This window comes from Cervus elaphus, chromosome 12 (genome assembly GCF_910594005.1).
Source record: "Cervus elaphus chromosome 12, mCerEla1.1, whole genome shotgun sequence".
NCBI lineage: Eukaryota > Metazoa > Chordata > Mammalia > Artiodactyla > Cervidae > Cervus > Cervus elaphus.
This window is the reverse complement of record NC_057826.1, coordinates 92,190,833-92,207,386: the sequence shown is the minus strand read 5'-3', so window position 1 is coordinate 92,207,386 and position 16,554 is coordinate 92,190,833. Positions and strand designations below refer to the sequence as shown.

General features: G+C 47.6%; 1 protein-coding gene across 1 annotated transcript in view; it reads left to right on the top strand.

Annotated features, from left to right (window-relative positions):
* Positions 1-7,089, top strand: part of SV2C (synaptic vesicle glycoprotein 2C) — a 209,659-nt gene extending 202,570 nt beyond the window's left edge. Inside the window, exon 13 of the mRNA XM_043920549.1 lies at positions 478-7,089. Coding sequence (XP_043776484.1) covers positions 478-661 — 184 coding nt within the window. The 3' untranslated portion in view covers positions 662-7,089. The remainder of the gene's footprint in view (positions 1-477) is intronic.
* Positions 7,090-16,554: the final 9,465 nt, after the last annotated feature.

Sequence of the window (16,554 nt, the reverse complement as noted above, 5' to 3'; positions counted from 1 at the left end):
TTTCTGTTCACTAATAAATTCATGGGTAGAATAAGAATCAGTCAAGGTGGCAAGAAAGTCAGCAGAGGGCTGAAGGACCAATTCCAGCAGCTGGGGTTCTCTGCTTCCAGATGCGCTGACAGATATCTGATTACTTACTCTAAGGACATACAGGGCTTCCCTGGTGGTTCAGTGGTAAAGAATCCACCTGCCAATGCTGGAGACGTGGGTTCCATCCCTGGGTCGGGAAGATCCCCTGGAGAAGGAAATGGCAACCCACTCCAGTATTCTTGTCTGGGATATCCCATGGACAGAGGAGCCTGGCTGGCTACAGTCTATTGGGTCACAAAGAGTCAGACACGACTGAGCGACTCAACAAGGACATACAGAATAGTCTCCGTGAAGATCATTGAAAATTCTTGTAGGAGACATTTGTGTCTAAAGTTGGACTCTTAGAAGACACTTTCTCAGCCTTGTTCACGTCTCTGTCCTTTGCAGGGCCACAGGCTTTGGCTTCTTGAACGCACTGTGCAAAGCAGCGGCCGTCCTGGGAAACTTGATATTTGGCTCCCTGGTCAGCATCACCAAAGCTATCCCCATCCTGCTGGCCTCCACCGTGCTGGTGTGTGGAGGACTCGTGGGGCTGCGCCTGCCTGACACACGAACCCAGGTCCTGATGTAATGGGAAAAAAGCCATCCATCCTGTATTCCCTTCTCCTGTCCTGGGCCAACTCCCCCTGCTGACTCAAGGCTCCAGAAAGGTGGTCAAATACCAGAACACTAACCCCTGCTGTGACGACAGTGTAGATGCATACCGTCTCATCCCTTCAGTGTGATTTTGCAGGGTTTGGGGTTTGTTTGTTTCTTTTCATGTATTATTGTCTTTCCTAACTGTGATGCTACTGCCTTCCAGAAATCAGAATTTTTTTAAGTGTCTTGTGAGTCGAGCCTTCCTGAGATCCTCCTCATTGAAGGTTCAGAAGCTAAGAAGAGGACTGGACTGCTGTCAGAAATAATCCTGCTCCTAATTCAGCATTCACAGGAAAGATAAATCGGCATATTAGTGCATCTGTGCTGAGGGGGGAGATTCTTTTTTTTTTTTTTGCAGAGTGATATTTCCTGTTTACTTAGAAAAGGACACCCAGCAACTCTTGCTGTTACAGCAGGGCCTTTCAAAAGAAAAAAAAAAAAAACCCTGCAGCACCAAACTGAACTGGGTGGGGCTCTTTCAGGCTTGACAATTAGGATGACTCTGCTGACGAGAAAAATAGAGGCTCCGCAGTTGGCAACAAAGATCTGTGAGCTGCATGAGCAAGCTTTCTGCCAGGAAGCCTGACGAAGTTCTAAGAAATACGAGGAAACGGGCCGTTAGTAGTGATTGTGGCACGTGGTTCAGAATGTCAGACGATCAGAACTCAGATCTTCAGCCTGCCTTCACCCCCACCCTCATCCCACCCCGGCTGCCATCCATCTTGCCAGATAACACAATCAATAGGAAAAAGCCACTTTCTAACTGGGTGATTCTGCCATTCACGAAAACTCTTTCGAGATTGTCAGCCATCTAAGTTGTTGTAAGTTGAAATGAGTTAGAAATTCACACCTAAAGCCATGTGTAAATGCCAAATGATACCTCAAGGGGACCAGGGTCTTGGGGCCAGTGTCCCTGGGGAAGTGACATAGGACTTTCTAACAGAGCCCCTGGCTGGAGCCGGTCAGTGTGTTCCTAGCAGCTGCCTCTGCATGAAATCGCAGCCCGCTGAGCTCCATGGAGCCCTTGGGCAGACAAGGGTTGCGTCTCCTGGGGGCTTTTGGCTGCTCACTTTACCTCTGGAATCCTCCTGGCCTGCAAGAGAGAGGTTAGCAGGACATTCCCACAGGCTGTCAGCTATGTGACCTTCTCACCCCTTGGGGCCGCCCCTCCTGCATGCTGGTCCTTTTTACTCATCTTCTTTGAAATCTGAAACCTCCAAGTTGACTTGCAGTGATGACCAGCAGCCAGGAATAAATCCCATATTAAAACAATATTCCTTTTTTAAACTCCCTATGTCTTGTTAGAGGGTTATCCTTGTTACTTATTATAGGCGTTTCCAACAGGTCACGGCCCTGGGCCTCCAGGCAGGGAGAGCCTTTGTTTCCAAGAGTCATTACACTCAAAGATGCCTTCACCCCACAGGCCAGTCCGCCTCTCTCTCCCCTTCCTCCTGATCCTCCTAGAGCTCCAGACTGCAGAGTTTAGTCTGTGAAAAGCTGCTTTCATTAACATAAGCCATTAATCGACTCTCCCTTGAAGCAGTTCAGGCCTATACAGGGCGGCAGCCTGGTGCGGGGGTGCTGACAGCAAGAGGGTAACTCCCTGTGGATGCAGGCTTCAGGCCAGAATATCAGGAAAACTCAAACCCCAAACTACAAAGGCGGCAGGAAGAAGGCAAACCAGTAAAGAGTGGATGGGATCTAGTAGGACAATATCAACAAATCTATTAGAACACTGTCAACGGAAAGAAACAGAACTCTCACCTCTGCCTTCTGGAATATTATTGGAAAACAAAGACAAGTCAGACAACTCATGAACATATCCTGGATGTTCTTCATTATGTACTCATTTCCCCACCTACCCCTTGGCTTATCTTTTCCAAAGAGACATACTTGGGGATCTGAGCAGATTTTTTAGTTGAATGTTGCATGTGCAGTGATAACTGCACAAGTGACCAGTGGTATGTCCCATTCAACCCATTCAAAAGAGAAATAGAAATGTGCATGGATGCTGCTATCTCTAGATCTTCTGCCACAGTCAACTTTGCTTACTGTACTGTTTTTACTTTTAGAAATGTCTCAGATGTCTGTGATCATTCTAAATGCATCAAATATGTAGAGCACAGTTTACACAGAATTTTATCTGAATGCTTGATGGATCAGAATAGGATTAACCAGCAGGACCACACTGGATGAGACCTGCCTGCATGCATCCCCTTTGGAATGACCTTTCTTGACCTTCTTGTCACTAAATCCAAACCTCCCAGGTGGCCCAAGAGGGATCTCTTCTAATCTCCTGGACGGTCTGTGGTCACAAACCTTCTTGGTCACCACCTTTCCTGCAGTTTTCCCCGCCTCCTTCACATTGTTCCCCGCACTGGCATTTTCTATGAGAGAGCTCAGGTTCTTCCCCAACTATGTGGTGTGGCCTGTCTGGCTTGTTCTGGGGTGAGCAGGATTAAGATAGAGCCGTGCGATTAGGCAGAAACTCTCAATTCTATCCAGTGCAGCAGGCTGTTGGCACTTGGACGTGCAGCCAGCATCTCATTTCATCTGCAGTAGAAAGAAAATGAGAGCGCATGCATAAATGAAAGCCTGGGAAACAGTCCCACTGGCTCCTAGATTTCTAACTCCTTTTCTATCTAAAATTTCCTCCCGTGCTTTGAATCAATCCAGAATGTTCCTGAGTCCTGTTATTATCACTGGTCCTCTCAGCAGGAAATAAAGCCAGCTGCTCCACTCTGTAAGTCCTGAACCGGGTTATACCCCCAGTAATAGGTTTTACCCTCCTCTCATTTAATCTCACTGCCTTGGAAGCCAACCCAGCAGCCAGGGATTATCTTGCACCCTGAAGACTAACCCTGGGAGATAAGACAGATGGGTCCTAGCCCAAACTCTCCCACTAACCAACAGGGAGACCCAGAACTCCCCGAGGAGGATATAAGTCATTGAGCATCTCTGATCCTCAGTTGCCCCGTCTGTGGAGCAAAGGATTGGGACTAATTTGCTGCTGGGACTAGTCTAAGACTCTAGAAGACCCTCACAAAAATAGGTTTATCTTACTGTCTACCTTCTTCTGATGCTAAACCCATCTTTACAAGACCAAACAGGTTGGATTTAGAAACTGAAAAAGTAGGCAAGCTTGCAAGAGCTCAGGAAGCTGTTTGGGAAGGCCCTGTGGGACAGGTGAGAGGATGGCTCCCGTGCTATTTGTGCTGCAGCTTCTTAGAATCCCAAGCATCCTCTCCATTCACTGTTGGTTTGCTGGTTCCCAGTGCCTGCCTAGGAAAGGGCCCCGCCCTGCGGGACACAGATGTTGGAAGCCTCACTCATCCGTCCTATGAGAAAGGATGCCCCCCAGAGCTTTCCTGGCTCTACCCCATTGCATTGATGAAACATGGTCTTACGCAGACCTCTGCCTTCAGAAGCGGTTTTAACGTGATTTTACCTGAGTTGTCAGACACACCTTCATTTACAAATCTCCCTAAGTCTAAGTTCAGGTTTGCACTAAATTAATGTCACTGCTCTTCTGGATGTCGTGGGATATCAAGGGAGAGGTGGGAAAAGACACTAGTGACAGGAAGGAGAGCCCAAGACACTGAGAAGGTTCTAATGGGGAGGTTAGGGCAGAATCGAGATCTCCTAAGCCCTGGAGCCGTTTCTAAAGCACTCCATGGAAATAGCTTCTGATTCCCTCTGCCAATCAAAACAATATGATATTCTCCAGTTTTTTTCTGTCTCATATCCAAATAGCCTTTACCTATTTCTTCAGTAAAACCCCTCACTTGTTCATGCATTCAAGGTTCTCAAGCCAGAAATGCCTGGATTTGGCCTTCACCTGGTGTCGTGGAAAAGCAATCGGTTGATGGTTAAGGGCATGTCGCCTGGATATTTGGATTTCTATTAACTCCCATATCACTCTGTACTTAGTCCAGGTACCAAACCTGCAGAAATACCAGTCAACTTGCTGCAACAAAAAGAAAAATACACAGCAGGGCACTCTGAAATGGACTGTACGTTTCTTACAGTTTTTGTTTCTGCAAGCAAGTGTGTTTTGAGTAAAGCTTCTCTCACAACCTGTAATGTAGACAGAGTTGTCAGTATCTTCTTGGTTTGCTGTGTATCCCTTCATTGTTTCAGGTGTGGAGTGACGGTTCTCCACGTGATGTTCTTTTGCTCTGAATACTGACTGCCCTTCCTACCCACGGTGTCTTACCGACCAGACACAGCCGTTTCCAGGGCTGACTTCCATCTCTCTCCAACAAGACCTCCTCAATCTGGTTTAGGAATCCCAGGATTTGAGTGGCAAGGATACAGTTCATGGGCCTAGTTTCAGGTTATTAGCACTGGATGGAGGAAGGGGCTGGGCAGAGCATTCACGATCACTTGTCATCTCATGTCATCTCATCAATAAGTATTTATTAACTTGCATGTGCTATTGAATAGGTTGAGGCGCTGTGCTGTATGCAGGTAGTTAACCCTTTGCAGGACTTAACTAAGGACAGGGAAACAGGGAGAATGAAAGAGAAAACATCCGTAATGGTGGGGGAGGTCTTATATTGGTTTCCATTACCTGTTGATACCCCCTTCCCATAAACACAAAGTGTAATTTTTCCAAATTTAAAAGAAGTAATAGCCTACTGTGGGCAGTGCAGAAACTACTCAGAAATTGGGACTGTCTTTGACAATTGCTTGGCCTTTGTTGGAGGGACTACTGACTAGTACCTACTTGGAAAATGAGGAAAGTGGAGCCATACATGTGCTGTCTCTTTAAATATCCTGGCAAGAAGCTGTGCTAAGGTATTAAAGGAGAAGAATCAGCAGCAAAGATATCCCCATCTGTATAGAGGTATTCATCTGTGAAGTTCTAGTTTCTTCTGGGGCATCCTTTTTCATGGCCTAAACTCCTGGCGGGGCTGGGGAGTCTGTTGAGAGCAGCACAGAGTCAGCAGATCCCCAGCTGCTGCCATGTGCCCGCCTCGGCTTCCCAGGGTGTTTCCTTCCTGATGTTGGAGACTTGTGATGAAGTCAGCTGTCTGCAGATCCCCTAGAGCAGCTTTCCTCCTCTTTACTTTCAGCAGATAAGCCACCCAGAAAACAAGTTCTGACAGTCGGTGGCGGGTGATGTTCAGGCTTCAGTTTAAGGCCAGCACGTGGTGTTGCAAAGTGTCTGGCAGTTGCGAATGGCCTTTAGGGGCTGGGGCCCGAGGTGCAAGCAGAGAAGGTGGCTGTCAGCGACCTGCCTCCTTCCCCACCGGAGTCTCCACTTCCTTTTGTCCCACTAGCTTTCTCCTCCTTACCTCCTCCAGGCAGGACGCACTCACCTCCTCTCTCCCTTCTCTTCTCCACCTGCCCTTGCCTCGTCTTGACTCTTGCGGCATAGAAATTGAGGCCAAGCTTGACCAGGGCCCTTAGGACTGAGGAATGTGATGCTGTGCTGGCTCGAGGGCCCCTGGGAACGGGGAGAAGGGCAGCGGGTGTCAGGCGGTGTGAGCTCTTGACCATTGGCTTTGACACGGTTCCCCATGCTGGGCAAGATTTCCAGCAGCTTCCCAGCTCCTGCACATGATGGGCTGGGCGCCACTGGCATGAGATCTGAGCGAGGTCCATCTGAGCGAGGTCATCTCTGAGGCAGAGGGCTTAGAGCTCAAAGCTTGACTCCTGAAAAGCAAGAAGGCTTGCAGTGCGGTGCATGGAATTCATAGACCTCCAGGAGGTGACACACGTCATACTTGGTGCCAAAGGCTGGGTGCCTTCCACTCAGGCGGGGGTGGGGTGGTATTTATTTATTTATTTATTTATTGACATACCTTGAGACATGTGGGATCTTAGTTCAGCAACCAGGGAGCAAAACCATGCCCCCCTGCATTGCAAGCGCTGAGTCGTAACCACTGGACTGCCAGGAAGTCCTGAATTTAAGTGCTGAAGTTGCAGAGGGTGCCTGCTCTCTGCCTACCCTACCATGAGTGTGCTGGCTTCATGCCAAGAGTGTCCAGCCCCGGAAGGAGGAGAAAGCAGACCCTAGCCCTCTGTTCAGATTCTCACAAGGTTTCACAGCAGCTAGTGGCCCACCCTGGAAGCTCTGGTGCAGAGTCCTAAGCAGATTTCAGGTGCCTGGAGAGTGACTGACAGAGCCAGTCATGGGGGCCGAGTCGTCAAAAGCCAGGGAGGGGCTGGAGCAGGTGCAAACCAGTTTCTCAAAGCCGACCATTTCAGGAATTTTGTGAGCCAGTTGAGAAACAGTCATTTTTTTAAAAAGAAATTTTAATTAGAGGATAATTACTTAACAATATTGTGATGGTTGCTGCCATATATCAACGTGAATCAGCCATAGGTATACACATGTCCCCTCCCTCCCCACCCCACCCCTCTAGGCTGTCAGAGCACCGGCTTTGGGTTCCCTCCGTCATATATCAAACTCCCACTGGCTATCTATTTTATATATGGTAATGTATATGTTTCAGTGCTATTCTCTCAAATCATCCACCTTCTCCTACTGTGTCCAAAAGTCTGTTTTCTATGTCTGAGAGACAGCCATTATTTAACATTAACACATGTGAACTTACAATCTTTATATTTTAAAGCAAAGGTAAAAAATATTCAGAACTCATCACTTTCTAATTATTTTCTTCCATTTTAGTATTATCTATGCCCTTGACATAATTGACCGCTACTGTGTCTGTGTGATAGAAATACCATGTGATGCTGGGTTCCTTAACATCTCTTCCCAACTGCAGGTCCCGTGATTTCACCTTTGTAACTTGAAATCGGCTATGGTGGGAGTACTTACACCACAAATATTGATAGATGCTACAAATCAGACTCCTCCCACCAGACAGCAGTCTGCATACCACTGTCTAAAGCCCTGACCAGTACGTGGCCACCCACTGCATTGACCTGGACCACACCAAATCGAGTCCCATGGGTTTGCAGGTCAGCATTGCCCATCAGCCCAAGAGAAGGAAAAACAGCAAGTTCAACCGCATGTCAGTATGCAAAGGGTTACTTTCTGCATTTGTGTTGATTCAGAATAACACCCGCATTGCAGAGAGTCCACCACTTCTTTCAGTATTGTTCCTTCCAGGGCAGTATACAGTAAATTGGCTATTTATGCTGTGCAAACAGAAATAAATTTGTTTGAAGTTACAAAGTGTCTCCCCTCTCACACCCAAGTAGGTGTTGAAGACAGACAACTCCTTCCTTGCCTTTGACATTCAGCAGGCCTGACTAGATAGAACTGAACAGCTTGGCTTAATCTCATTTCCTCTGCTATTGTTATACATTTATTGTCCTGAATCTATGTCCTAAATCAAAAGAAAAAAGAAATATTCCTTCCTGATATGTGTTTCATACTAGCCAAAATATGGTTATGTATCCTTGTCTTGATCCAGGAACACACTGAACAGACCATACATCCTTCATTAATGTCAACATCCCATAAATAAAGTCCTAGAAGAGCTTTTTCTTCCAGGTGGATCTCCATTTCAGACATGTTAAACCCAACAATTCACTCTCCTTTGCAGTGAGATCTTGGCAGTGGTCCTCTTCTTGGTTTTGGCGTTGGGCGCTTTGTTATGTCTTCTTTCTCGTCTCTTTTTATGCTCTGTAAGCCTTCCTGCTATGAGTGTTCCCTTTACCCCCAAGTGTACTGTATATATGTGCTGCATGTGTGAACCCCGATAAATTCTGTTCCAGGTTTTTGGAGTTTTCCTCTTTAAGTACAGCTGGTCCTGTTGTGAACTCATCTTTCTGGTATGCTCCTCTGTGTCTGATTCCCGTATTGCCAAAATGTCTGACCAAGTGTGTTTTAACAAATGCCCGAGACAGCCGTGTGTAACCTTGTGTGAGTGAGGGCATGCTCCATTGGGGTGACTTGTGTGCCGCGTAAATCTGTCAGCTGTGGACGTGTGTATACATTACTGTGCCAGACAACTAGCATTCATGTAACAGCTGCAAAGATATTTAATGGACATCCGACTAATAAAAGAGCATTTTTTGCTCCATTATATTCAAATAAAGATTTACGTGTGACTGGCTTCCCCTTGCAAGTGTGTACTGACCCTTAAAAAAATAAGTACTTTTTAAAATGTCTTGAGCATAAAGAAAAACTGTTTCCTTTGATTCAGACTTATTTGAATTGTTTCCGTGGGTTGGTATCATGGGTACTGATGTGTTGTTTGATTTCACAGGCATACATTCTAATTGTTAGCCAGGACAAGTGGGAAAAAAGTATTTGTGGGTGGCAGAGCAGATGCGGTGTTCATCTGCCCCAGAGCAGGAATGGCAAACTGATTTTCTCTAGCATGTTAACACCAATGGATTGGTAGTATCTGCTTGGAATATTAGTTTGAGAAGCATGATGAGAAAAAATGCTATATTCTATAGCATTGGCATTGGAGGCTGAAAGACAAACTGCCAGCTATGGATTGGTAATCCCCAAAGGATACTTTTCACTGCATTTAATCGAAGACCCAGCTTCAAATATCTTTACTGATGAAGGGAATTGTTATTTCATGTAACAAAGGAGAGAGGACCATCCCAAGGTTGGGTGTGATGTGGCTTGGCAACGTCACTGAGACCCAGGTTCTTTACATCTTTTAGGTCAGCCATCCTCAGCATTGGAGAAGGAAATGGCAACCCACTCTAGTATTCGTGCTTGGAGGATCCCTTGAACAGAGTAGCCTGGTGGGCCACAGTCCATGGGGTCATAAAGAGTCGGACAGGACTGAAGCAACTTAGCATGCTCAGCATACTGGTATTTGTCCCCTTGAGGTGGTTCCAGCAATTTTTTTTTAATTCTTTTTATTCTTTTTTAATTTTTTTTCCTTTCTTCTTTTTTTAATTTGGCTGTGGCCAGGTTTTAGTTGCAGCACATGGAATCTTCATTGCTGAATGCAGACTCTTAGTTGTGGCATGTGGGATCTAGTTCCCCAGCCAGGGATCAAACCCAGGTCCCCGCTGTTGAGATCATGAAGTCTTGACTACTGCACCACCAGCGAAGTCCCAGTTCTAGCAATTCTAAACATCACATTCTCACACAAAAATCGAAGGCAGAAGAGGGATCATCCCCTCTTTATGACCCTTTCTGAGACCAAGGAGAGCATCGTCAGATCCCTCCAGCAGACTTCCCCCTCTATCTCATTGTCTGAGTTTGCATCATTTGCTACCCCTAAACTAATCACTAACAAGGGAAGTATAATTACCATAACTGGCTTACTAATCAAAATTTCCACCCCCCCCCTCCAAGAGAGTTTGGCATGTGTGCTAAGTCACTTCAACCATGTCTGACTCTTTGTGACCCTATGGACTGTAGCTCGCCAGCCTCCTCTGTCCATGGAATTTTCCAGGCAAGAATACTGGAGTGGGTTGCCATGCCCTCCTCCAGGGCATCCTCCCGACCCAGGGATCCAATGGGTGTCTCATGTCTCCTGTACTGGTGGGCGTGTTCTTACCACTAGCCCCCCTGGGACATGGAGAGCTTGGCAGGAGCTCACGCCCCCCTGCAGTACGTGGCTTCCGACTGTCTGACCAAACCTGGGGCTCAGGAAGCAATGAAGAAAGAAGCTAACTGTTGAGTGCAAGCATCAAGCCTGTGAGCTCTGGAACTGTGCTGTCCAACACTGCCGCCACATATAAACATGTATACTTAAAATGGCAAAAATTAAATTAAGTTTCTCAGTCAGTTCCCCTGAGTCACATGTCAGGAGCTCAGTGACCACAGGACTAGTGGCTGCTGCCTTGGACAGCGGAATACGGAACACGCCATCAGGGTTGTGCACCCACTCACCTCTGTGGGCTGGGCCTTCTCCTGGGCGCTCTGCACTTCCCCCAGGTTCTCCCCCCGAGGCTAGACTCTCTCTTTTGCTGCAGCAACTGTGTCTCCTCCCCCAGCAGACTGGAAATCTCCAGCCCATCACCCCCCACAGGTCTTCATGCCTTCTCCGGGCTCCCAGCCCACCAGATCTGGAAGCTAGTCAGTATTGAAGAAAAGTTGCCCTCTGCTCCTCTTTCCTTCCTGTTTCATGATGAGGTTCTTGCAGGAGGGGGAAGAGAAGACTCCAGAGGCTAAAAACTTCTACTGCTATCAGGGATGATGACTAGCTCAGGAACCCACCAGAGGATGCTAGGGTGCAGCTGAGCTTGACAAGGAGCATCTTGTATCCATAGAGCTGGCCTGGACCATGGCTGCAAAGTCCTACACGTGAAATCCTAGCAGGCAGTGTGTTAAAACAAGGCGACATGTGTCCTGAAGGAGTATCCTTTCCTGCTTACTGAAGTCCATTGCAGTGAAGTCACCATCATTATCTGTATCAATTTGCTAGAGTTGCCTCAACAAAACACCACAGGTTGGCTCAGGCTCACACAACATGAATTTATTTTCTCACAATTTTAAGGCTGGAAGCCTAAGATTAAGGTATGGACAGCATTGGTTTCTTCTGAGGCCTCCTCCTTGGTTTTAGATGGCTGTGTTTCTGTGTGGTCCCATAATCTTCTCTTGCGTCTTAATCTCCTCTTCTAATAAGGGTATGTTGGATTAGGACTCACCCTAATAACTCATTTTAACTGAGACCCTGGTTCAATTCCTGGGTCAGGAAGATCCACTGGAGAAGGGATGGGCTACCCACTCCAGCATTCTTGGGCTTCCCTTATGGCTCAGTTGGTAAAGAATCAGCCTGCAATGCGGGGGACTTGGGTTCGATCTCTGGGTTGGGAAGATCCCCTGCAGAAGGGAAAGGCTACCCACTCCAGTATTCTGGCCTGGAGAATTCCATGGACTGTATAGTCCATGGAGTCACAAAGAGTCGGATACGACTGAGCAACTTTCACACCTCTTTAAAGACCCTATCTCCTAATGCAGTTGCATTTTGAGGAAACAGGGCTTAGGATTTCAACATGAATTTCAGGGGGACACAATTCAGCCCATAACATTAATCCTGGTGCTACTTATTTTAGTGTGTGTGTATGGTGTGTAGAATTGTATTGTGTGTCTACACGGGGACAGAATATGATTGAATGCACCTATGGTCACAGGGGAGGGTAGCACAGGCCCTGTGGATGTGTTCACTCTTTCGTGTGCCGTTCCTTCAGAGTGGGGAACATAAAGACAGAAGTTGAGGAATAACCCTCGATTCTGGAACTCTTAGGCCGGGGACATCCAGCTCTGAGGGCCGCCCCAGGAGAGGCTGTGTCACACTGCTCTTAGACCCCTGACCGCCATCTGCAGCGTCTCTGCTCATTAGAATTCCAAATGCGATCTTGTTGTCTCTGTACGATTGTCTCCGATCCTGGAGTCCATGGGCTTGTCGCTCCTGCCCGGCACAGCAGCCTCGAGCAAAGCCCCACTCTGTGGGGCCGCTCCCCCCAGAACCCTCCTCCGGCCTGTGCCCTGGTTCGCTGCCGGGGAGGCGAGAAGGAGGAGCTGGGTGGCCCCGGCGGCCTGCTATCCCCGCAGTCCCTTTGTTCAGTGGGGAGAAGAGATGCAGCTCCATCGCCTGTAATCTGCAGTCCGGCCGCCAGGTGGCGAAGTGAGCGTCGTGAAGCCGAGGTTCCCCAGCGGCGGCCGCTCCAGCCCTGCCGCGCTCCCAGCGAGTGGATGGACCGGCGTGACCCGGGCCCGTGGGGCACGCAGCGCGCTCCAGCCCCCACCTCGGGGGCGCCAGCTGCCACCTGCCTTCAGCGCCGCCTCCGCGTGCAGGGCCTGAGGGCCCGCGGGGCGGCAGAGCCGGCCGGGTGTGCCTCTCACTCTCGCTGCTCCCCTGGCCCCCGTGCTCCTCAGGGGGCACCAAAGCTCCCTTTGGATCAGGACGTCCAAGAACGCCTCCTCTGGAAATTCAGTTTCGGATGGGGCTGTGTGGGAAGCTGCTGCCCGTTGCAAAAGGCTAAGTGACTTGTAAGTTGCCCCCAGCCCTCTTGTGTGTTTTGCAAACGATGGACGGATCCCGCTGCAGGCCGCTGGCGCCTCCTCTCAGGCGCTTGACTGTGCTGTTACCCCCTCTTCAGCCTCCTGCCTGCCCTGGAGGATACCTGCAGCCTCCCACCTACATTACAGGCTGCCTGTAGCGCTTTCTAAAGTGCTGGGAGCTCAGGCTTTTCCAGAACTCAGACCCTCCCGTTTCCCCGTCCACGTTGAGAACTTGGGGACCTTCCAATGCTAAGCAGGGTGAGTTTGGGCGGGGTCAGTTCCTGGGTTCTGGCAGGTGGAAACGGGGGGGGGGGGGGGGTCCTCTTTAAGAAAAATGATACCAAATTTCAAACAAAAAATTAGCTGCAAAAGTAACTATTTAGAATGAGAAAAGAAACACCCACAACTTTCAAATTTTTAAAAACTGACAAATATCACAAACCATAACAAAATCCAGAAAAATAATATAATTGTTTGTATTAAATCGCTGCCTGACACACCTGTCTCATTTTTGTCCGTAGTTTTTGGCTGCGTACTCTTGGATTGCCTTTTTATATGACAGCAGTTTTGCAATATCATTATAAAGGGAATAGAAAGATAAAAAGTAGCTTTGATTACTAATAGTCTTTCTTGAAAGGTTCCTGTTGCTTCTCCATTTCCGCATACTTCCTGTGCCAAAGACACAGGTCACATTCATAGTCGCAATCCAATCTCTGCTGGCGTGTTTGTGCCACAAGGCCAGGTGAGTGGACTCAGGGGCAGGAGCGTTTCTGGAAGCCAGTCGTTCATCAAACAGCTAGGGAGGACCTAACAGCCACAGGAGTGATTTCCAGACACGTCAGAACAACCCATAACCGGTGCTTGTATGGGCAAAGAATCTGAAAAAGAATCAGTCAGTTCACTTCAAACGCTCAATCGTGTCCGACTCTGCGACCCCATGGACTGCAGCACGCCAGGCCTCCCTGTCCATCAACTCGATTACAATAAAAGAAAAAAACGAATAACCCACCAAACCCTGAGTACATCCCAACTCCAGTTCCTCTCAGTAAACCAAACCAGGACAAGTTTGAGGAAGGAAAGACAAAGTGGAAGGAAATGGTAACTAGGGAAATAATCTATCAGTTTTGCAATTTATTTTTTTGTTGGGCAAATTTTTAAAAAAACATACGCGCACATGAACACATGTGCTAGGACCTTTCAGTGCCTTGGAAGGGACCCACGAAGGTGGGAGTCCTGAAGCTGGGGCTTCATTAGCTTGTGGTAAGTTGTGCTAAGCACTCCTGTGAGTTCTGACATCACACAGGTGTGGGCTTGAATCCTGACTCTGCCACTTAGCAGCTCTGAGGGCACCGTGGAGGTTAGTCTTCCTGAGTATGTTTATGCCACAGCTGTGCACTCGAAATAATGATCATTTGCATTTCACAGAGGGTTGTATGCATTGAGAAGATGTACAGAGGGTTGTATGTATTGAGAAGATGTACGTAAAAAGTTTACATTTATATACATTTTTGCTGAGGCAGAGTGCCTGGCACCTAAATGCTCCGTAAATGGTACCACAGTGATTAGCATGGCTGGCTCAGATCTGCAGCTGGAGGCCGGCCTGCAGTTCCCTTGGCAGGAGGCTGCTGAGAGGCAGTGACCCTGGGGGGCAGATGCCCTGGGCATGCTCAGATAGGGAGGAGCCCTGGCGTTGCCTGATTCTCACACTTCTCACAGGACCAGGCAGCCTCTACCTTCTGTTGTCATCAGCCTGCATGGCAGGTGCCTGGGTCTGCAGTGACCCTGGCCGCAACTTCAAGTGACTCACCCACGGCCCCCAAGCCCAGTTCTGCTTCCACTTCCCACAGATGCCGGCTGTGCCCAGCCCTGCCTGAACGCCCGGATGCCCCAGGGCTTCTGGCCCCCGGGAAGGGAAGGCGGCAGAAGCGGTGGAGCACGTGCCAGGATGCTGGGGCTGCACCGACCCCCGCAGCCCCTGAGCACCCAGAGCAGGGCTCGGTCCTGGCACTACCCACAAGAGCTGCCTCTTCACCTCTTCGCCAGGGCTCCGCTGTTCATCCTGCCAGATCAGAGATGCTCCAGACATGGAATGGCTGTCACGTCTCTCCCAGGTGCAGCCGCGGTGAATCGCACCCAGAGGAATCTTGCTTCCCTGGAACTGAGAAAAAAGACCAACATGCAACTGCAGACCACGCTCACAAAATGGTGCTGGAGAAATGAATAATTTACAGGGAGGGATGCGCACAGGAGGGCACCGAGCGAAGCCGATGGCAACCCAGGTCCGGAGCCCAACACTGCGCCACCCCCACAGGGAGCGTTTTGGAGGGAAGAAGGAAGAGGTGCACCACCAAGAATTAGGAGCTTGGTCTCTAGACTCCATCAGACCCGAGTTCAAACCTCAGCTCCTCCACTAGTAAGCTTTGTGGTCCACGGCAAGTTCATTAACCTCTCCGGGCCTCAGTTCCTCAATTCCTGGTCTGTAATGCAGGGATGTTTGAAAAGATTAAAGAATATAATGCAAGATAATGCATGTGCCAAATACACTCTACTAATTCCATCAGTTGGTGAACACAAGTTACTAGTTTTAATATTATCTGACTTATCTACCTTTCCATTTTAGGTTGGTTGTTTTTGATAATCAAAAAAATCTTTGTCTATCCTAAAATCATGAAGACTTTTTCCTCACCTAGATTCTCTACTATTTTTCATCTCCCATTTAGATCTATATTCAGCTGGACTTCGTTTTTGTGTATATTAACTTTTCATCGAAAGATCAAAATACACCACTGAAGGAGTGAAAGGGCAAGCCATAGAGAAGATATTGGCAATTTGAATAATCAACTAAGGACTTTTGTCAAGAATAGATGTAGAACTCCTACAAGTCAGTTCAAAAGCATTAACTCAACCACTAATTGTCACAATGGTTATTCCCCCTCCCAATCTTCTCTCTTCATCCTTCTATTTTTCTGACTTTTCCCTTTTTGCCAGCATGTTTATGATCTAAATTAGATTTCACCTGTTTCCTAAACAAGTATGACTTTAAATGGCAAAGTCACTAAAGACAATTCAGAAAAGGCAACTTGCTTTTAATTGGTTACAGAGAAAATTAATCTCTGTGGGAGAGGGGCATTCTCTTTTCTAAGACTTCTTTAAAATATAATGGCTACCATTGGTGGAGCTCCACCTATGGTAGCTGGGGCTTTACATACATTATTTTTATTAATTTTTTTCCTGGTAGCTCACTTTTATTGAAATCTTACATAATTTAAGCCTTATAAAAAGCCAACATAGTTGAAAATTGGATTCTCCCTCTAAAATCCTCTCTCTAAAGCTTAAAAGCAGAGATGCTGGGGTCGAATTTTCTGTATCTACTGCCTGGCTCCATCATGTCTAGCTGAATGACCCCAGACAAGTTACTTAACTGCTCTGTGCCTCAGTGGTTTCATCAGTATAGTAATAAAAGGTAGTAACTACCTCCTAGGACTGTGAGTTCATGTGAAGTGCTTAACACAATGCCAGACACATACTAAGCTTTCAATAAATGTAAGTAGTGATTACCAAAGATATGCTTATTTTGGTATTGACCATCTGGTGATGTCCATGTGTAGAGTCGTCTCTTGTGTTGTTGAAAAAGGGTGTTTGCTATGACCAGTGCATTCTCTTGGTAAAACTCTGTTCGCCTTTGCCCTGCTTTATTTTGTACTCCAAGACCAAACTTGCCTGTTACTCCAGGTATCTCTTGACTTCCTACTTTTGCATTCCAGTCCCCTATGACGAAAGGACATCATTTTTTGGTGGTAGTTCTAGAAGGTCTTGTAGTTCATCATAGAACCATTCAACTTCAGCTTCTTTGGCCTTAGTGGTTGGGGCATAGACTTGGATCACTGTGATATTGAATGGTTTGCGTTGGAAATGAACAGAGA